The 20,332-nt window shown below is 48.6% G+C and overlaps 11 protein-coding genes across 11 annotated transcripts; 6 read left to right on the top strand and 5 right to left on the bottom strand.

Moving 5' to 3' along the window:
* Nucleotides 1-524: 524 nt before the first annotated feature.
* On the bottom strand, nucleotides 525-1,163 carry ANOM_005420 (mitochondrial 54S ribosomal protein bL28m; the record flags this gene model as incomplete). The annotated part of the gene is made up of 1 exon (XM_015550677.1): nucleotides 525-1,163. One exon carries the CDS (start codon nucleotides 1,161-1,163, stop codon nucleotides 525-527), a length of 639 nt encoding a protein of 212 aa, XP_015406864.1.
* Nucleotides 1,164-1,397: 234 nt separating this feature from the next.
* Nucleotides 1,398-3,094, top strand: rvb1 (RuvB family ATP-dependent DNA helicase pontin; the record flags this gene model as incomplete). The annotated part of the gene is made up of 4 exons (XM_015550676.1): nucleotides 1,398-1,688; nucleotides 1,753-1,972; nucleotides 2,028-2,575; nucleotides 2,633-3,094. The coding sequence occupies exons 1-4, from the start codon at nucleotides 1,545-1,547 to the stop codon at nucleotides 3,092-3,094; spliced, it is 1,374 nt and encodes a 457-aa protein (XP_015406870.1). The 5' UTR covers nucleotides 1,398-1,544.
* Nucleotides 3,095-3,345: 251 nt separating this feature from the next.
* On the bottom strand, nucleotides 3,346-5,034 carry ANOM_005418 (uncharacterized protein; the record flags this gene model as incomplete). The annotated part of the gene is made up of 3 exons (XM_015550675.1): nucleotides 3,346-3,966; nucleotides 4,033-4,769; nucleotides 4,821-5,034. 3 exons carry the CDS (start codon nucleotides 5,032-5,034, stop codon nucleotides 3,346-3,348), a joined length of 1,572 nt encoding a protein of 523 aa, XP_015406871.1.
* Nucleotides 5,035-5,911: 877 nt separating this feature from the next.
* Nucleotides 5,912-7,014, top strand: ANOM_005417 (v-SNARE protein VTI1). Its single transcript, XM_015550674.1, has 3 exons — nucleotides 5,912-6,324; nucleotides 6,385-6,791; nucleotides 6,855-7,014. Exons 1-3 carry the CDS (start codon nucleotides 6,145-6,147, stop codon nucleotides 6,940-6,942), a joined length of 675 nt encoding a protein of 224 aa, XP_015406876.1. The 5' UTR covers nucleotides 5,912-6,144; the 3' UTR covers nucleotides 6,943-7,014.
* Nucleotides 7,015-7,209: 195 nt separating this feature from the next.
* On the bottom strand, nucleotides 7,210-8,166 carry ANOM_005416 (DSC3 family protein; the record flags this gene model as incomplete). The annotated part of the gene is made up of 1 exon (XM_015550673.1): nucleotides 7,210-8,166. The coding sequence occupies one exon, from the start codon at nucleotides 8,164-8,166 to the stop codon at nucleotides 7,210-7,212; it is 957 nt and encodes a 318-aa protein (XP_015406877.1).
* Nucleotides 8,167-8,641: 475 nt separating this feature from the next.
* On the bottom strand, nucleotides 8,642-9,866 carry isa1 (Fe-binding Fe/S cluster assembly protein ISA1; the record flags this gene model as incomplete). The annotated part of the gene is made up of 2 exons (XM_015550672.1): nucleotides 8,642-8,976; nucleotides 9,048-9,866. Coding segments are annotated over 2 exons (774 nt in total), but the record flags the coding sequence as incomplete, so codon positions are not given.
* A 1,015-nt stretch (nucleotides 9,867-10,881) lies between these two features.
* ANOM_005414 (ARMH3 family protein) lies at nucleotides 10,882-13,263 on the top strand (the record flags this gene model as incomplete). The annotated part of the gene is made up of 9 exons (XM_015550671.1): nucleotides 10,882-10,962; nucleotides 11,018-11,140; nucleotides 11,216-11,296; nucleotides 11,354-11,507; nucleotides 11,572-11,684; nucleotides 11,748-12,082; nucleotides 12,134-12,544; nucleotides 12,601-12,834; nucleotides 12,870-13,263. 9 exons carry the CDS (start codon nucleotides 10,882-10,884, stop codon nucleotides 13,261-13,263), a joined length of 1,926 nt encoding a protein of 641 aa, XP_015406879.1.
* Nucleotides 13,264-13,585: 322 nt separating this feature from the next.
* Nucleotides 13,586-15,046, bottom strand: ANOM_005413 (MRG family protein; the record flags this gene model as incomplete). The annotated part of the gene is made up of 4 exons (XM_015550670.1): nucleotides 13,586-13,874; nucleotides 13,924-14,308; nucleotides 14,448-14,679; nucleotides 14,883-15,046. 4 exons carry the CDS (start codon nucleotides 15,044-15,046, stop codon nucleotides 13,663-13,665), a joined length of 993 nt encoding a protein of 330 aa, XP_015406872.1. The 3' UTR covers nucleotides 13,586-13,662.
* A 948-nt stretch (nucleotides 15,047-15,994) lies between these two features.
* ANOM_005412 (Cnl2/NKP2 family protein) lies at nucleotides 15,995-16,585 on the top strand (the record flags this gene model as incomplete). Its single annotated transcript, XM_015550669.1, has 1 exon — nucleotides 15,995-16,585. The coding sequence occupies one exon, from the start codon at nucleotides 15,995-15,997 to the stop codon at nucleotides 16,583-16,585; it is 591 nt and encodes a 196-aa protein (XP_015406873.1).
* Nucleotides 16,586-18,170: 1,585 nt separating this feature from the next.
* Nucleotides 18,171-18,638, top strand: ANOM_005411 (Ctf8 family protein; the record flags this gene model as incomplete). Its single annotated transcript, XM_015550668.1, has 1 exon — nucleotides 18,171-18,638. The coding sequence occupies one exon, from the start codon at nucleotides 18,171-18,173 to the stop codon at nucleotides 18,636-18,638; it is 468 nt and encodes a 155-aa protein (XP_015406874.1).
* A 1,150-nt stretch (nucleotides 18,639-19,788) lies between these two features.
* Nucleotides 19,789-20,177, top strand: ANOM_005410 (Dabb family protein; the record flags this gene model as incomplete). The annotated part of the gene is made up of 2 exons (XM_015550667.1): nucleotides 19,789-19,890; nucleotides 19,965-20,177. 2 exons carry the CDS (start codon nucleotides 19,789-19,791, stop codon nucleotides 20,175-20,177), a joined length of 315 nt encoding a protein of 104 aa, XP_015406875.1.
* Nucleotides 20,178-20,332: the final 155 nt, after the last annotated feature.

Below are 20,332 nucleotides of genomic sequence, written 5' to 3'. Positions count from 1 at the left end.
TTGCAGCGTCGCAGTACTTCTGGAACGGTCCTATCTAGTATCTGCCGCATCCGGAAATTAAATGCGGATCATCAACGGCCCGACATATTCTCCAAGACATTTCCTGAGGTACTTTCTTGGTTGGTCGTTGGATGTATTGGCGGCTTAAAGAGTATCCTGATCTAGGTTGTAAAGAAATGTCGAGATTCTGTATATCTGGTGTGAAAGGTCATAGCAGTGGTACTCGCCCCATCCATGATATTTCAATAACGAACTATTTATATTTAACCCAAAGTAGCATTGACAACGTATAAGTACACTGAAGAGCTAATCATGCAAATTTAAGGAAATAAATGCAACAACTGAGTGGTAGTTGTATGCTGGCCTCCGCCGTCCCTCCCATCTATCAATACCGGGAAGTGGTATATGAGGCATTGCCGACCATGACCAAAATAATAATACAGACGCCCATCCATTGATCACCGCAAACTGGAACAAAATCAACTGTTCAAAGTCCTTCTCCAGAAGTTTTTATTCCTCCCTCCTTAATACTGCTTCTCGTTGTAAGTTGGCTTCGTGACTTCCGTGATGTTGGTCAGATCCTCCGCCTGCGCCTTGATTTCGGCTTCCTTTTGTGCCACCCACTCCTCGAATGATGGCGGTTCGGGGAGTCCTAAGCGCTTCCGCTCTTGTCGGAATTGCTCTTGAATCTTCTCGGTCTGCATAACCTTCCATCTCAACTGCCATCCGAACACTCCAAGTTCCTTGACCCGCCCTGGCCGGTCGTCAAGAAGGTAGTTATCGAGTCCACCAGACTTCCGGATTGTCCTCAAAGCCTTACGTGTAACCTTGATAAACAGCCACTCCTCAAGTGCTTCGCTGTAGATCTTCTTTCGACGGACATTTGGCTTCCAGAAGCGTCGGGTTTTCCCCTCATTACGACCTTTGGAGATCTTGTTTCCGAATTGGATCATAGCGCCTCCATAGAGACCGCTGTTCGACTGTTTGTAGACATAGTTTGGACCGTAAGGGTAAGGAGGAATGTAATCAGGCAGCTGTTTCGTCTTCTGCGTGGCCAATGTCGTGGAAAAGGACCGTTTGGAGGCGGTTAACGAGAGGTTGCGAAAAGCCGAAGAGAGGGAGAACGGGACGGACAAAGCCGAACGAGGTTGTAAACCCGCCATTGTCTTGATCAAAAGGTCGATATGGTATCGACCATGACAGGGAAAGACAGTCGAGAGGAAGTAAACGGCGTCGACGGGCACGACGGGTAATGCGATATTGAGGGCCGGAGTAGTTCGTTGACTACCTTAGTGAGGTGAAAGAATTTGGGAGTTGGCCTCACCGCCTTAGCAACGGACGGCTATCATTGAGCGGTCCCTTAAGCTGTGCTTGAATTTCGGCCAGAAGCATCCATCGCTATCGTCCTGTCTCCAGTTTTCCCTGCTGGCCCATCAATTACGTTTCTTCCCGATAATATTTCTTGTTGCTCTAATCCCTGGCCGTTCCGACTATAATTTAATTAACCTATCGTGACTTCTGAGTGAGGTCGCAACCCTTTCACCATGGTCCAGATTAGCGAAGTGAAGGGCAATTCGCGCGAAAACAGGACCGCCGCGCACACGCATATCAAGGGTCTTGGATTACGTCCTGATGGCACTGCAGAGGCTTCCAGTGATGGATTCGTTGGCCAAACGACCGCCCGTGAGGTGCGCGATGCTCTTCCTCCGACCGCGTTACGCAACGATCACGGTGCTAACTAGCTCTCAATAGGCATGCGGTGTTGTTGTCGATTTGATCAAAGCGAAGAAGATGGCCGGGCGTGCTGTTCTACTTGCCGGTGGACCAGGAACTGGAAAGACGGCGCTCGCCCTTGCCGTATCACAGGAACTGGGAACCAAGGTCCCATTTTGTCCAATCGTTGGCAGTGAAATCTACTCTGCTGAAGTTAAGAAAACAGAGGCACTTATGGAGAACTTCCGGAGAGCGATTGGTGCGCAGACCATTTTTAGAGAGTTTAAGTGTTCACACGGTTAACATGCTTTTAGGTCTCCGTGTGCGCGAAACCAAAGAAGTGTATGAAGGTGAAGTCACCGAGCTTACGCCCGAGGAAACTGAAAACCCATTGGGAGGCTATGGACGCACAATCAGTCACTTAATTATCGGATTGAAGTCTGCAAAGGGAACCAAGAAGCTGCGCCTTGATCCCAGCATTTATGAGGCTATCCAGAAGGAACGGGTCACCGTTGGAGATGTTATCTACATCGAAGCGAACACTGGTGCTTGCAAGAGAGTTGGACGATCAGATGCCTATGCGACCGAGTTCGATCTTGAAGCGGAAGAATATGTTCCTGTGCCCAAGGGGGAGGTCCACAAGAAGAAGGAAATCGTACAGGATGTGACGCTACATGACCTGGACATGGCCAACGCCCGACCACAAGGTGGACAGGACGTTATGAGCATGATGGGACAACTGATGAAGCCCAAGAAGACAGAGATCACGGATAAGCTGCGCCAGGAGATCGACAAGGTAGTTAGCCGGTATATCGACCAAGGAGTTGCTGAGCTGGTTCCTGGTGTTCTATTCATTGATGAGGTATGTGACTTATCATGGCTGCGTTTCCGCCCCACGCTTCTAACATTCCCATTCTAGGTCCACATGTTGGATATCGAATGTTTCACCTATCTCAACCGTGCACTTGAATCCACAATCTCCCCCATTGTCATCCTTGCCTCCAACCGCGGCCACACTGTCATCCGCGGCACCGACGACATCACTGCCGCACACGGCATTCCTTCTGACCTCCTCGCTCGCCTTCTCATCGTCCCCACCCACCCTTACTCTTCCGACGAGATCAAGACTATCATCCGCCTTCGCGCCAAGACCGAAGGCATCAACATCACCGATCCCGCCCTCGACAAGATCTCCGAGCACGGCAGTAACGTCAGTCTGCGGTACGCACTGCAATTACTAACCCCCGCTAGCATTCTTGCACGGGTCAATGGACGGCCAGGAGGCATCGAGGAGGCCGATGTGGCCGAATGCGAGGACCTCTTCCTTGATGCAAAGAGAAGCGCGACGATTGTAAGCCAAGATAGCGAGAAGTTCCTTTAGAGGGCGTTTTGTGGAAACGAAGATCTTTTTTGAATTAATGCTTTGGACTGAGAAAAGAGCACAAGAATAAAGGAAACTGAAAAAAAAAAAGAGCAATATGTATACCATGTCTGATGTATCGTGTACTGGTCAGGCAAATGATCCATCATAGTCATTAACGTTAATGTCAACTAGTCCCATGTTTTCATTGGTCTCATTTCTCCACTATAGAAACCAGTTCTATAAAGGCTCTCTAGCATCAAACCGGCCGACTAAGATTTAAGCATTCTATTCCCACCCAACATCCACTCAAACATAATCTCAACCCTCGATACAGGGAACCCAAGTGCCCCCAATAAGATCCACGACATCTGGAAAATCAGAGCATAGAACCGAGCGAGACAAAGCACCGTCCGAACCAGATGGTCTTTTAATCCTAGCTCTGTAACCGGCGATGTCGAGGAACACATGGGATCAGGGTGGTAGTGAACCCCAAAAGGCACCTGAGCACCTAAGTGCTCAATAGCAATCTCGAGACCAGAAGTAACCGCATCTTCGAGAAACCCACGCCCGGTCCACCGGAAGCCGTAGCTTAATCCCCTCTTGTTCTGGATTAACGGAAGACGGCTTTGAGCTTGGAGAGTTGCAGTGCTAAGCTCGGGGTCGGTATACTCCCATATGCTGTGTGCGAAGCGGGGGTGGGGCGGCGTAAATGGATTCAGGGTGATGTATAGCCGGTCGAAGAGACGGGTTGGGATATTTTGGAGGGAATTTACGTTGTATGTAAGGCTGGATTTGCGGGGAGTCCAGGCTGGGGGTTCTTGCTGGGTGTGGTCGGAGGGGTCTAGGCTGTAGTTGCTGGTGGGCCAAGCTCCGTGGATGTTGGGTGCCAGCTGTTTCGAATGTGTAAGTGGTTTTTCGATCGTGTCGCGCCTGATGGAGGGTCGTGGATTACTTACAAAAGGGTCTGAGTGTAAGACGGCGATATTGTTAGTTGTTTTGAGCCCCTCGATGATCTCCGTTTCATCGGTATCTATATTGGAACCTAGTATCTTGAGAATCTCGTCGTTATCCACGGCGAAGATAATATGATCAAAATGTGATTCTCTACCATCCGCTGTGAAGAGGATATACTGTCTTTTATCCACACGGGTTATCTCCCGGACCCTGGTATTGAGGTGCACATTTTCAGAGGAGAACCCCTTGGCCATGGTCTGAACAACATGGTTTGTTCCGCCATCGATACGGCGAAAATCTGGCGTTGTTCGCCGTATGCCAAAGAGCTGATGGTCGCATAAGCTGCGAATGAGGGTCTTGACAGGTAATTGCGGAAGTAGCCTTCCAATATTTATCCCCCATAGGGTGGAAAGCAAAGGCGCTAGATACTGGTCGCAAAGACTTTTTGAATACCCTTCGTTCGAAAGAAATTCAAGTGTACTGAGCGACTGCAGAACGTTGGTCTTGTCACGGGAAGAACGCTTGTCTATCAGTATATCCATGGCCAAGTAATTAAACCATATGATGTCGAGCAGCAAACGAAGGGTTCCTAAACTGCACAGCATCCACGGGTGCAGGAGAAGGGTATTCAAAACGCCACCACACCAGTCATAAGTGTCTACACCATCTGACACACCAAAAGCAAATGGTACAGTGGATGTGCCTATTCCTAGGAAGCGGAGCAAAGACACGAGATTGGCTGGACACAGATGTTAGCCCTGAACCGCCGTTCTGGTATAACGAAACTAACGAGAAGCCTCAGCATTGAAGGCTGGCGATTGTGTGTTCACATCGACCGCTTTCCTATACTGTTCTAATGGTAGGGATTTGATACGCCCACCCAAACTTGCTGAAGCCTCAAACAGGTGGACATCATGCGTCGATTGTTGCAATGCCCAGAAGCAAGTGGTTCCAGTGCAGCCGCCGCCAACGATAGCGACTCGTTTGGAGTGAGGAAGTGGCATGGGACAGAAATTCTTCTAATAACCAGCTTTCTATCTGATTGAAAAGACAGTGCCAGCAATTGAAAGGTGAACTCAGGCCTTCTATACGAAGCGCAACAATTGGTGCACGGGCTGGAGAGGGAGTGGATGAAACAGCAGATATATCTATACTACTCGCCCCCATTCAGACCTCGGCTCATCCTTTCCAGGGGTGGCGAGAATCAGGCGGTCTCAACTATGGTGAAAAGATTAGTTCAGGATGAAACGAAAGATTGCCAACATAACACGGTTACGGGGTCGTCCAGACATGCTTTCCGATCTACTTGGGTGTGATTGTATCAGATGACAGGGCGCTTAATCATGGGTGAACCAGCGGCAAATTGGCTTTTAGGAGGATAAATATCGCATTATGACACTCCAAACACCCAGAGTGGTCATTGGCCAGGTTCCAATCCTGAGGGGGTTGTTTTACGGGGTTAATTTGCATACTCCACACACTCCAGTTGTATCAGGGGCACACTATAGTCGGGTGGCTGGCTCATATCTGCACGCATATCAGATTTCCGTTGATCGTGAGCACATCAGTTGCAACTACTGAAAAGCTGGCAAATGATGCATTTCGAGTACGGAAGATAGTTGTTTTTTTTTAGAGTATCAGAGGAAGATCCGCCAATCGATCCGTAATTATAGCATACTACTAGTACATCCATAGTAGGAAGAGTGAACTACGACTAACTAATGATTGATTCGCAAGGCGGGAAACCTCAGCCTCGGCCGCGCATCACGTGTGGGTCGGGGGTTCCTGTTCCGGAATGCCAATCTATCGTCATTCTGCCTACTTTCCCCCTCATTCAACAGCAGAAATTCACAGCTTTCGGTCTTTTTCGTGTGTCCCTCATTTCGCGCATCAGTGGCCACTCCCTACATCGTGTAGTGTATCTGTGTGGGCGCGCTCAGTTCGTTCTGAGTCCTGACCGATCGAAAGTGCCACCAGCCACCGCAAGATAAGGTGGTCCCAGGAATCCGCCTGCCTATCAGCGACTATTGAGCGCTTTAAAAACCCAGTTTAGACCAACGTCGCAACCTATACAAATCTTCCTTTTTTTTCTACATAGATAACATCTCGTCATCATGTCGAACCCGTTGGATACCGATGCCGGCTCGGAGCTGTTCAGTAGTTACGAAACCGAGCTGAAGCTGATACAGGCCGATCTGAACCAGACATTAGACCAGATCGCTGAGTCGAGTGGAGAGCAACGGAAATCAACAATAAGGAAAGCGGAACAGCTGCTAGATGAAGCTACTGAACTGGTTGGTTACCTACCTTACAACTCTCTGTGAATTCTTATTGACAGGCCCGGTCATTCGCAGTTGGACCAGATGCGCATGGAGAAGCAGAACATCCCCTCGGCGGCACGGTCAAAAGTCAACGCACGATTTCGCAATTATGCCACGGACCTTGATGAGTCGAAACGCAAGCTCAAGTCTCTTTCTGACGACCGGAAAGCACTCTTTGGTGATCGCTACACCGACGACCCGCAGGATGTACACTTGGAGCAGAGGCAGCAGCTTCTGTCCGGCACGGACCGCCTGGAGCGCAGCTCTGCCAGACTCCAAGAAAGCCAGCGGATTGCTTTGGAGACGGAGGATATCGGCCGCAACACGCTAGCAGATTTGAATCAGCAGCGGGAAACCATCATGAATACTCGGAGCAATCTGCAGCAAAGCGAAGGATATGTTGATACCAGTATCAAAACATTGAGGGGCATGGCCCGTAGGTACTGACTCCTTGGACTCCTACTCTTCTACGCTATAGCTCATATTGCTAACACTTTACGCAGGATGGCTACGAATCGGATAATTACTATTGCGATTATAACCGTTTTGGTTCTCCTAATTGTTGCCGTTATCTACAGCAAGTTTCATTAAGCGTTAGGGCTAGCAGGCGTTGTGCGGGAGTTCTTCGATTTTACTTTTCATCTTACGATACAGTGTCTGCTGTAGCAGGCACTGCTAAAGCAACGTTGTATGATAGCATCTCCATGGCCTAATCAAGCCAGCTTTTGTAGTTTTGGTACAACTCAACGACTTAATTGGCCTGTTTTATTAAAAGCAAGAACAAAAATTCGGGGTATCATTAGCACATAACGAGAAGCAGAAGGGTGAAATTCAAGACGCAACAAACACCACCTAGTATCAGTTCATGATACGCATTGTCCCAAATGCGAGATTGACAACCACCCCAACAAACACTGCCAAACCCTTTCGCCAGCTCCAGACGCCCTCCTCGCGCCTCAACCACATCGCACACCCCACTGGCCAAAAGAAACCCATGACAGCGCCCCAGAGCATATCATCCATAGCCCCTCGCGACCCCGACCCAAATCCCCCATCATCATCCGTGAAACCCGCTCCCTCTCCAGCCCCTCCAGCCCCAGCTGCCATTGCCGACGAGCCCTCGTCCATCCACCGATCCTCAAGCTCCCGCAACTCCGCCCCACTCGGCATGGTATCTGGCGTTCGCGACACGGACTGGATAGCCATAAACTGCGACCGCAGCGCCGACACTTCAGCAGGGGTAAACCCCGCTGACAACAACCGGTCAAAACCACGGGGCGCAGGCGTCGTCGAGGAAGTCTGCTGCTGCTGCTGACTCTGCAGATTTGACTGATCACCATCTTTCTGTGTCTGACCCTCTTGCTGGAGCGTAGATGCCAACGATGCTTCTGTCGCTAAATCTGTAGCGGAAAGGACGATATCGCCTATCGAACAATGAATGTACAGACGGGGTTGTTCTCGGACGGGCGCTTTGCCCTTTCCCTTTGCCTTTGAGAGATCGGTGTCTTCATCGTCGGAAGGTAATCTGGGTGAGCGGGAGGGTGAGGGGGGTAGTTTCAGGGAGACGGAAAGTGGGATGGTGTCTTCGAGACCGCGGCCGGCGTAGATTAGTCGGAGACGATGGGAGGAGAGGTTTGGTGGGAGTCGGGTGCGGATTAGTTGTTTTAGGCCTGCTGATGTGGTTGTTTCGGGGTATAGAACATCGAGTGGAAGATCGGGGATTGAGGCTGAGAAGCGGATAGTGAGGAGAAGAGGGTCAGGTGTTAGATCCTCCCCGGAATTGTGCTTCGGGGATAAGAATGTTGGTGTTGTCATTTTGTTCATTGAATTATTTTAGTTGGCGGGGGGTATGAAATGTTCAATGGTTGCACGAGAGTCGAGTGTTGTCGTATAGTAGCAAGTCGAGAGGTAAATGATGGTACCTGCGGAGGGTCCAGTCAGTGGGCTGATTCCCCATACTCGGCGTACTTCCCGATAAGGGCCCACGTGATGCCGGGTTTGTTGTAAGAGGGAATACAAAGTATTCTGTATTCTGTACCTGTCACTCTTCTCGGGGATCAGAAGCTAGAATTCCTGTTTGTCCTATATGGTTTCTAGTGTTTCTTTTGTGGAGTTCTAAGTTTCCTCCTATTCATGTTATGCATCGATGGCGTACAGCGGTATTCGATAGGTCATGGCGGGAAACTCTCGCGGAGAAGCGGAAAACTTCCGTTTAACATACCCATCTGATATCAGAAGCTTCCAGAGCAAATGAATTTTTATACACATAAAGGAGTGTTTCAAGAGTTTTTTGTCATTGAATTTGATATCTTTATTGATATTAAACAAAGGGAAAAGCGAGCACAGAGTCACTCAGCACGCACACTGCGCATGGGTTGAACAGCCAAGGTCAAGTCCTTGACATACAGGATGAAAAGAAAACAGTATGTATTACACGATGTGGGTTGTATAACCCGGGAATCACTGATGTATTCAACAAGGAAAAAGGGGAGACTCGATAATCCCAGGAGAGAACAATCCGTAAGAACGCCGTCCGATGCACCGTTGATAATTCCAAAAGGCCGTAAAAGAAGATCAGAATCGTAATCTAAACCATGAAGGATTCACCGCATCCACATGATTCCTCTGTTGAGAACATGTTAGCGATCATGGTTTCACAAACAGTAAGGGAAAAGAGAAGTAACTGGGAAACATACTGATATTTGGGTTCTTGAAGATGAATCTCCTGCTCAATTTATCTTCTTGCCAATCCATCTCGCTACCAATGATGCTGAACAGCGCCTTGCTGTCAATCAAAACCTTGACGCCATCCTGTTCCACAACTTCATCGAAGGTACCCGGCTTCTCCACGTATTCAAGATGGTAGGCGAGGCCCGAGCAGCCACGGTTCCTTACGCCCACTCGGATCAACTTCGGATCCGGCTGAGACAGTAGCTTACGGAGTTGCACAATAGCCTCAGGTGATAACTTCATGGCCGCTTTCCGTGCACGTAGCTTCCTCCGAGGCTTTTCCGCGGGTTTCGAGGCGGGAGTAGTCGACTCGACGGGCTTGGACTTCTGTGCCTCATTCTCTCTGAGGCTAACATTTGAAAAGACTCCTTGCTGCTGTGCCGATGTGTCTCGGAGCGGAGGGAAGTCTGCCGAGATAGAGGTGTCGTAACTTCCGCCGCTCCGGGGAGGTGGGAAAGCGGTCGGCAAGGAATGTGGGCGATACGCAGTAGCGGTCTGCATGTCGCGCTTGGAAGACCGGTGGGCATTTCCATATGAGGAGAACAGACGATGGGCCGGGGTCTTGTAGGGATTTCTCACACAGCGCAACATCGTTGTGGATGATGTCACTGGAGAGTGAACCGTAACTCTGCAGAAGGACATGATGACTGTAGATATAAATATGAGGTGTTCAAAGGCTCTATGCAATAATAGAAGTAACAAAGCACTAAGTTCTCATAGGATCTGATGTGATCTAGTGGAGAGGGAAAGCAAATTGTCAAGTAGGTTGGGAATTGATGTGACTCGGGAGGTTGAGTTCTGTTTTGAGGCGGAAGAAAGTCAGCAGTCGGTTAAGAGGGTCACCGCAAGTACCCGGCCGGCCAATCACCGTCGAGGTGTTTCTACACAAGTTCAGTGGCGCCACTTCTTGTCATCTGATCGGGATTCTCATATAGTGCCATTTATGGGGTAGATGACATTAGTTAGTCGACAAGTGGTTCGCTTACTTTGCAGGAATGCGGCTCTGTCCTTCAATCTTTTATTAGAAGTGCAATTGTTCTACTGACTTGGATTTTATGGGGAGGAAACCATCAATTACCTTACCGTTAATAAGGTGATTGTCAGCTTGTTCCCGCAGCGGGTACCTCAGGCACGAGCTGAGACGATGACTAATGGGTTTCTCCCACATTCGATCCTCAATAAAGTGGAATGTCACCAAGGTTGATAAGTACCTTCTGGTGCGCTTAGTCAACACCTGGAATGATGCTGCTGCAGTGTCTACGGAGGCTATATTAGTATTGAACCTGGTAATAATGGTAAGAAATGTGTTTCTCCAGGCTGTCAATATTACTAGTAAGTTTATCGCCCCTGACTAGAATGATTATGTCATCGTCAATTGTAACTAGTTAACTAAGTTATTGTATGTTAATTGTTATTGTTTAGGAGAATTGATGGCTTGAAAAATTATATAGGAGTGAGTTAAATAGGATATTAATCAAATCGCCTCTGAGACAACAGAAAGAAGTTTTAGTTTTATATTTAAAAGACCTCAAACAAATGTGGAGCGTTTGGGATGAAATGAAATGTGGCTTGACGGACCAAAGAGCGTGGCTCATGTGGGTTTGAAACCCAAATAGGCAGAAAAAGGATGTGGCCGTTCTTGGGTGCGATACGACGACGACGTGGTTGTAGTGATAGAAACAGTAGAACCCATACTCCGCCTCATTCTTGCCCGTCTGTCTCTTGTCTGATTGTTCTCCTCACTGCGATGCTAGCCGTGGTCCTATGTTCTATGCAGATCATTGAATCCGTCTAACCATCATGGAGTCCCCCTTAACTCAGCAAACTAGACCCGAAACCTTCAAGCCTAAAGTCGTGCAACTATACGAGAACCTATTTCAGGTCCGTCCAGCCACCTCGCCTTCTGGCTTAGTGAATACTAACTTACTCCTTGTAGACCTCGGACTATAATGAACCCTCCGAGGGATTTTGGAGGGAGTTCTTCTTGCTGCCGCCTGATCGGAGCCAGCTCAGCTCTATCCTAGACCAGCTCAGCCCTGATGAAACGCTCCATTTACAGGTAACATCCCACCCATAGTCTTACCCAATCCATAACTTACAGGAATGCTCTTGTTGCGTGCTAACTTTGCACCAGGTTCAAACCCAACAGCTTTTCACCCGGGCCATCCGTGAAGCTGCTTCGAGAGCCAGTCCCGTGGACTCGTATGCACTAGAGGTGCGTATATTCCTAGAAGTCATTGCTTTGTACTTCAACCTCTAAGAAGTGAGGTAGACCTTGATGGTATTTCTGGCTTGCGTCTTGAAGAAGAAGTACACCAACCCTAGTTCGGATGTCATTACCGTTCTTGCAGGTCTCGATCATGTTGACCAAGTTATTTCGAACTTTGTCGCCGTATTGGATGGCATTATTCGCAATGGAAGCAGCTGTAAGTTTCATCAATATCTCCCTGTCATGTTTATGAGCCGGGTCCATGCTAACCGTCTCCTCAGTTGATTTGCGCATCAAGGCTATTAAGACAGCTATCGCCATGACCAGTGGCGCATACAAGACCAGTCTGGTTTCGTATTTAACGCATCGCGATTTATTCCCGTCCCTCATGAAGGTTTGTCCTCAATGCGCATCGACTCTTTTTAGCGTACCCTAGAATATCTAATCTGTCGTACAGTTCGTCCAAGAATCTGAAACTCCAATCCAAGTATTTGACCCATTTCTTCTTCTGGGATTGCTAGCAAACTACAACAAATTTGAGTTCCAAAACCCTTACCAGCTGCGACTTGACGACTTTGTCAATGAGACAAGCATCCAGAAGATTGTCAAGGGAGTCGGGCTCTCGTGCGCTGCTGTGAGGAACGGTTATGTTGCTGTGCAGGACGATGCCCCCGAAGGGTGGACGCTGTTCAGCACATTGGTTTACTTTGGCCTGGGGGCCTTCTCTCCAAGCAAGAAAGACAAAGCCAGCCCACCGAGTGCAGAAGAAGCCAAGGAGATGTTCGCGATGCTGTAAGATAAGAGTGCATCCACCGGATTTGACCAACAAGCTAACAGAACTAGGCCGGCCCAGCAAGCAGCTATCCTTTTGGCTACTTATGACTTCACAAATGCCAACAAACTCTTTGGCCAGAATCTGATCAGCCAAGCCCCAGACAAGGATAATGAAGAATCGCCATTTGCTAGTTTCCTCTCGTTGACATCGTATCTTCTGCACCACGCCTACCGCTCCCCAAGGATAGCGCACTATGCCAAACTCAACCTCTTCACGCTCCGCATCCTCACCGAGGACTCCACCCTCTGCAAGCAACTCTGCAGCGAAGAAAACAAAAGAAAAATCCGCCTCTGTCGCCAAAGACAGCCATATCTACCAGTAGTCCCAGGGGACCGCGTCCTCGCAACAGTCATCTTCGACATCATAATTGATACAATCTCCCACAACCTGCGACGCCGCCTCGATGTCAACATCTACAGGTGCTTCCCTACCAAATCCACTCCCACATCATGCCGCATACTGACCGCATCAACAGCCACTCAATCGCGATCCTCCTCCGCCTCCTCACCTACCTATCCATGAACAAAATCCGCCTAGTGTACCACTGGTCGGAGCTCTGGCGCAACCTTCTCTCGCTCATGCGCTTCCTAACAACCTACGTCACCGACCTCGCATCCAACCCTAACATCACCACCCTGACCACAACCCTCGTAGACCTAGTCGCATTCTGCGTCTCCGCAGGCGACACCTTCCTCCCCGACCCTTCCTCGTACGACGACCTATTCTACAAACTGGTCGAGACAGGCCCATCATCACCAAATACCGCGACGTGTATTCTCTGAAACCAGCCAGCTCGAAGCCCACAGACCCGAACCCATCCAAAGACGTCCACGTTGCGGCCATCGACACCCTCATTTCCGTCTCAACCCACTTCTACACCCTGCTGTTTAACCCGGAGCAGACTGATGCGAAGCCCGATGGTGATGGCCAAGGCGTGGCGCCTATCCCGGCGCACCGGAAGAAGAACCTCGGTCCCAGAGAGGTTCATCGCATTATCAAGCAAGGGTATGATACGTTGAGCATTCAGCCGCCGGAGGGGCTGAGCGCTTGGACTAGGTGGCGGGAAACGGATGCGAAGACGGAGCTGAAGCAGGCTGCCAGGTGCGTTGTTGAAGATGCGAGGCAGCTGGTTGTGTAGATAGTTTGCTTGGTTTTGGTTTGTTCGTTGGTGTGGCTTGAACTTGTGTCGAAAGTGCTATTACTTCTGTGGTTTCTATGGGAACTTGATACAGAATGCCCCATGATATCTGTACTTATTTTGGTCTATGAAATCAAACTTGATGACCAAAGCAAAGAAGGATTAGAAGACTAAACCGTTCCATAACATTCGCCAATTTCCTCTAATGTTACAAAGTGAACCGTTAGAAGCCATAACTCGCGTAAAAAGCTAATTCCTCCCATGCTCCTGAAACCACCACAGTGCTGTGAATAAAAAAACGAAAAGGAAATGTTCTTCAGAAAAAGTATAACAATTTACCATCATGCAATGTCACCGTGTGTGAAAAGCAGTCAATGTGTACTGAAGCCTTAAACCCATTTACACCAAACGTGAGGTAGCAGTGCCAGGATTGGGGTTTGCTACACCCTTAGACTTTTCGACATATTCATTGCTGGCAGTCATATATCTAGTAGCAAAGTACTGGCTAGAGTGTTTGCTCAACCAGAGAGTGAACTTGGAAAGCTCCTCGCGGAGTCTGTTAGTAGATTGGAGATCCATATTAGTCTGCGCAATTAGTTCAGGCATGGTAGCTAGATATGATCAGTGGCAATCTTCAACATATCATAGAGAGCATCATACCGAAAAGACGAGTCAAGTGCTCGGCACCATAGATATCCAAGGGACCTTTGTCGGCGAAGTCTCCCGATCCCGATTCCCACTTCTTGCGGAGGTTTCGGTACTGTTCGCGTTCAAATCTGTAAAGAAGGATCTTATCAAGGGCTTTGTCAAAGTACTCCTTGATTCCCATAATGACCTCCTCAAGAACATCCAGATCAGCCGAGCTTGTGCGCTTGGGCTTCTCTGCCTCAGAATAGTCTTCCAGGATTTGATTAACCGAGCGCTTAGCCGGCAAAGCCACGACTTGCTGGTTCTTCGTCACGTTCTCCCAATCATCGACCAGAAGCGACTTCAGATTGTCTGGCATAACAATCCTCACTGATGGTCGTACATAAAAGCTATCCTCCTGGGAGCGTTTTTTGTCAGTCTAATCGCCTCGAGGAGCTACGAGTCCCAACCCAGGTGCCAAGCCTCATCGGTACCATGACCAGGCAATAGCCATTGACAGGGTTTTTAAAATTGAATAGTAAATGCAGCAAGCTCACCTTTTCAATATCGTTGTCCCTGGCTCTCTTGGTTCCGCGGCCAGGAACGGACAGCTGGCGTTCTTCGCTTCCCCGGGCGGAGCTACGATCGGAACCTCCCCTTTTCTTTGCGGAGGCCTTGGTGCTCTTCTGACGGAACGCAGCCTCAGCCTCACGGCGAAGAGTAGTTGCAAGTTCTCTGTTCTCCTCGGTAAATTTACGGAGTCGGTCTTGCGGGACCCAGTCATCCCAGCTAAATGTGGCAAAAAGCCAGGTCAGCCAAATCCATGTACACCCGCCAACGCAGATGGGGGGATGCTTTATCCTCAACGCCCACAGGATGTTTAGAGTAGCCTCGTAACTAGTAGACGAGCGAGGGGTAGAGACAATCTTGCTCATTTAGGCATGAAAGACCGACGGAACACGGAGAACGCAAAACACCGAGGATATACGTACGTGTTTTTCCAGCCCTTGTAATGTACTAGGTACTCATACGGGCTCTTGCGGTCGTCGGGGTCGACGTGTCTGACGTCGAGGATCTTTGCCTCGTACAAAATCTCATGGTGGAAACAGAGCACTCGCTCGTCTTTCTGATAAGTGGTTTGTCCAGCTGGTGCCATTTTGAAGAGGACAAAGGTGAGCCTCAAGGAGCTTTGTGTTTTGGAAAAAAGAGGTGGTGTGCAAAGAAGGGTGAAGAACTTGAACACCAGCCACGGGGTTTGATTCAGAAGGTAGAGGAAGAAACAAGCCTGATGAGGTTCAGGTTGACGTTCCCAATACTGTCGCTGTTCTTCTCAAGACCACGTGCCATGCAATCAATCAATGACCGGGAGAGAAAATTTCTGTGCAATGGGGTTTGAAGATGCAAGTGCCCAGTCTGACTGGCCCTAATTGCACCACTAATGGATTCTCAGACAGTGCGTTATACAATTGAGACTCTGCTGACAAGAACCCTGGCTTCTCAAAGCACTGATATTTTTGACACAAGTGCCCGAGGGATTGGGGAATAAGATGAAGATAGCAAGCGTGGAAGGCTACAAGACAGAGCAACACTGGCCTCCGAGCAATGAGGGTATCTGAGAGGAAAGGGAGAGGCGGAGGAAGTGGAGGGAAATCTGGAGTATGACTTGTGTTGCGCGTGGTTCAGGGAAAAGACCCGAAATGGTAAGAAAGCGGAAGTGGAACTTAACGCGTGCTGAAAAAGGGCGAACTTATCGGCGAAAGGAACGTCTTCATTTCAACCCATTCCCCCAACCTTCACCACCATCGCCCCTTCTTCTCTGATTTCACCATTCTTCTTGCTCGAGTCTGCAACAGTACTCTTTACTGTACTGACCTACACGGCTTGAAAATACCATTTTCCTTCTCTTAAACCCCCGTCATCAGTTGCTTCCGCAAAGACTGGTCCGATTGGTCCAAGGCAGTCTGGACCCTGAATGCCACACAGGCCAAGAATTATCATCCATTAGAGATCCCAAGAGCTCCCGAAGGAAGGGAAAGGAGAAAAGAAACCTGGTTCTCCTTAGATCTTCACTTTAAATTGCATATTCCAGTAGCAATTCGCGATCATGGCTCCGTCAGAAGCATCCATTCTAAGCAATTTCCTTCTATCTCCAGCTTCTTTGCCCACAATTATCTCCCTGCAACAATTCACGGAACTCTTTCCAAAGCGCCTGCGCTCTCATCCACATATCAGAGCTCTTTACCGCGAGCTGCAGCAACTCCGAGAGCAAGACATGGATTTGGTCAACGGAAACATTGACCAAGAACTCCGTCAAGGGGAGAGCCAAAAAGCAGAACTTCGCAAATCCATCCTAAACACCGGCGTGGATGGTATGAGCGCCAATGATCAACGCGAGATTGATATGGATGTCCAGTTGTTTGGCCAGACATCCACCGCTGCGCCCAGCGATTACCATTCAGTGTCGAGTCTCCTCTCCGCGATGGAGACAGCCTGTGCTAATATTGAACACGAAATTTCTGGCGTTGATAAGGACGCAAGCACTCTTCTTTCAGAGCTTAATCTCACAGTAGGTGAATTGAGTGATCTGCGCTACGGCAAAACGCAAGGTCCTCTTGGGACAACAAGCGAAGACATGATGAATGAAACTATCGATGGCTTGGAACATCTTGAAAATGCCTGCTACCGTAAATCGTGATGACAGCCACCGTGGCACTCCGAATTTGCAGCTCTCCATGCATGAGTCCTTGGTGTGCTGCTTAGGGCTTTGCAGAATCTTGTTATTGCCTGGTCAGGGCGATGAAGGATGTCTGTAACTTCTTTATGTTCACTATCTTGGAAGAAAGCTTCTGTATAACATTGCCGGAGGCTCGGTCTGGGATATGAACTTTTCTGGCTTTTGATCTCCCTCAATTGGCACCTTTTATCACGGTATTTACTGTTCTGTTGGTCAAGTTGCGATACCTTGTGCGGCAGCACGGCCTAGAAAAGCCTCGGGAAGAATATGGAGAGTGAATAAACTCTATGCGGGCAATACCGATGATTTACGGTCTCTACCAGGCAACAATGGGTGTTACTTTCAACCTGCTGGCTCCTCACGCTTCAATGCCTGCCCCCTGGCTCTTGACTTTCTCGTTGCCAGTCTATACTTGTGTGGTCAATGATTTCACAAGATGTCCAGCTTCTCTGGACGATTCAGCTCAGCAAGCGCATAACCAGTTATATGCATTTAGAACTTCGGCGCACTTTTGGATGGTTGGTTAATCCCATTCAACGGGCAAGGTACAATTGAACAGAATGAAGGAACTGACAACCCGCTATGTGTAGTAATCTAACCCATGTTTTATTCTGTTGATAGGGTCTTCTATGTTTGAGGTGATGGTGGATTCTACATTGAAATACTTGAACGTGTGGGCGAACAGTTGTCTTGAATGGATGCCCAGGAAGGATTCCTTGTTCGCTGTGTGTTCACAATCAACAATTGGGCCTTCTTATCATGGCCAATTGGTGAACAATACGCCAGCTAGCAGATGCTTCAGCGCCGTCTGTCCTGGACTCTTACCATAATGCAGCCGGGTTTTTACACCCTAGGCCCGTCAGAACATGGCAGAGCAACGGTTAATAACAATCTCTACTGAGATCTGCAGTATACTTCAATAGCAAATAGGTATCATTAGATGGATCAAGACATATAATTGCCCGATTACGGAATTCTGTCAATTGTCAGCTGGGAGGTTTAAATACAATGATATCGAGAGCTATGCTCAGATATTCTCCGGGCAGACAGCTTACCAAAACAGATATATTCAATTTGAACAAAACAGGACATTAGGAGCTTGTCGCGCTCTCTGGATGCGCCAATGCCCTAAGAAAGTATTCGCAACCAAGCTTATGAGAGTAGAATGAGTATTTCCCTTCGGTTGGGCCCAAGCCTCTCCCTCAAGGAAATGCTTTATCTCTCTACTAGGCAACCATTTTCTATTCTTCAAGAATCGATTTTACAAGAATTGGGTTAATGTATTCCACTTTACGCCTTTCTTACTACATGATGATGGAGTCCCAAAAGGAAATACTTAGGGCCATGGACTGATAAGATTGATAAGTGGAGAACCGCCGAAACGCGTTAAATCGCGTCTCCGAATCTCAGCTCTCCACCACTATTCGATCATACTCTTCATCCAAACTGCAGTAATTCCAGGAATACAAAAATTTATATACTTGCAGACCAATTCTCCCTATATATCTTTCTGAGGGAAAGCTACAGCATCAAAATCGGACGCACAATGCCAACAATCCCGCTCCACCCACGCGTCTCCTCTCCCACATCTCTCCCCAATCCCCTCCCCCAAGTCCTCCAGACGCCAACTGGACTCGCAATCCTCGAACTCCAAGGGACGATCAACCTCCCATCGCAAGAAGCTGAAGATGAATCTACGAACCCAACCAACGATACCCATGATCCCTCAATCCCCACATTTGAGACCCCAGTTGGCAAGCTCATGTTCCCCGATTATTCGCCGCACAGGACTGCGCCTGATGACACTAAATGGATGAAGAGGGTCTATCTATATGTCGGTCGATACCAGCGCATGACGGGTGAGGTGAAGAAACTGGCGCAGCCGCTCGCTTTGGTGCAGCGGCGGCAAAAAGAGGCGACCTCTGACTCCGATGGCGAGGAACTGGAGATCGTCGAGATCATCAAGTATAAGCTGTTCTTCAAGAATCGGCCCGAGCCTGTCAATAATATTTGATTTACATCGGCTTCGGACTGCATTATGAATCGGGTAGAGGGTCGTCTAGACTGGTTGGTGCCTTGGATCCCGTGGTGCCGTATGCTGGCAGACTCGCGACGTCAATATCTACGCGGGCAAACACTGCTGTTTGCTCCCAAAGCTGAACTGTGCCCTTCTGTCTAAAATGCGGTCGACGACAAAGAGCAAAGGAGCAGTCGGCAGGAGTGTTGCGCTTGGCTTTAGCCTAATAGGCTATGGCATATTACGCCTCCGTGTCCTCCGTACAGGACTACTACTAGGCACAAATTGTCTACTACCGCATCCAGAGCTGCGACTCAACTGGGACAATACAATGGCATACCGGAGAAACCGCCTGTCCTCCCCGACGGAATCTACAGTCAAAACCACCACTAGTCCATTGGCTCTTTTGGTGTATACGCCCGCTCAGTCATAATTAAACACGTGCAAGTAACCCGATGGGACCCAAAACAAATCAAGGTTCAAGCCATCTGAATAGTCTCAAGGTACATCATGGAGGGGCACCGCAGCGTCCCTGATTCCGCGGGATCGACAAAAGATATACCCGGACGGAAATTTACGTCCCAAAACGGACTTTATTCCGCACTATCGCTGCATGAAAGTATCAATTCAAAGCAAGGAAAACAAGCCACCATGTTATCACTATTCTCAGTATCATGCAATGCAATATCTACATGTTTATCCAAAATAGATCTCATCGAGTCTTCCGTACGCGCAAATAAGAAGCAACCGCAGCATTGGCAATCTCCATCCGACTCCAACCGATATCCGAACTCCCGTCGGAAGGGAAACGACACAGCTCAATCCATTAAGTTTCACGGCCAACTATAGGAAAAGAACCAAGTAGAAATCCGCAATAATAACTGGGTCCAATACAGTACGTTCTAAACTCACCCAATTACCCCGCCTTACGCGTCCGTGGATGCACCGCCAATCATAAATCCGTCCCCGGCGGAAGAGTATATATATACTCGACCATACATCCTTTCTTTTCTCCCTTCCGTAGATTTATATCCAGAACGTCGCAAACCACCACCACCTCTCTATAAACCTACATTCTCCTACCTGTTCCCAGTACCAACGCCCCAGCTACTATAAACCGCCCCACCAGACGAGGAAATACTGGAAAATGGCCCCCATCGAACGCATCACGCTCTTCAACATCCCCAATGAAGAAGACCGGAACCGAGTTCTCGAGCAATACAAGGTTCTAGCGAAGACGGCGACCAAGGTAAATAGTCTTCGGCTCTTTGCGGCTGCCTCGGTGTTTATATAGAGTGGTTGTTAACGAGAACTTTTGTGCAGGACGGCAAACCGTACATTGTTGCTGCCGCAGCGGGACACTCTTTCCCGGATCCCCGCAATAAAGGATACACGCTGTCCGTCAAGACAACGTTCGCTTCGATGGAGGATATGAAGTACTATGATAATGAGTGTGAGGCGCACAAGGCGCTGAAGGCTGTGGTTGGGCCAGTTAAGGAGGATGTTTTAACTACGTACTATGAGAGTGTTCTGTAAATGATTATGGATTTCTTTTCTTGATTTTCTTTATTTTATTTTATTTTATTTATTTTATTTTTTGGTTCGAGGTTGGACGGGGGCTAGATTGCAAGCCCATAACCTTGAATAGCATGTATTCATGACATATACTGCATAAGTTAGGATCTCTTATT

This window comes from Aspergillus nomiae, assembly GCF_001204775.2.
Source record: "Aspergillus nomiae NRRL 13137 chromosome Unknown contig00135, whole genome shotgun sequence".
Lineage (NCBI taxonomy): Eukaryota > Fungi > Ascomycota > Eurotiomycetes > Eurotiales > Aspergillaceae > Aspergillus > Aspergillus nomiae.
This window is presented reverse-complemented; position numbering and strand designations above follow the sequence as displayed.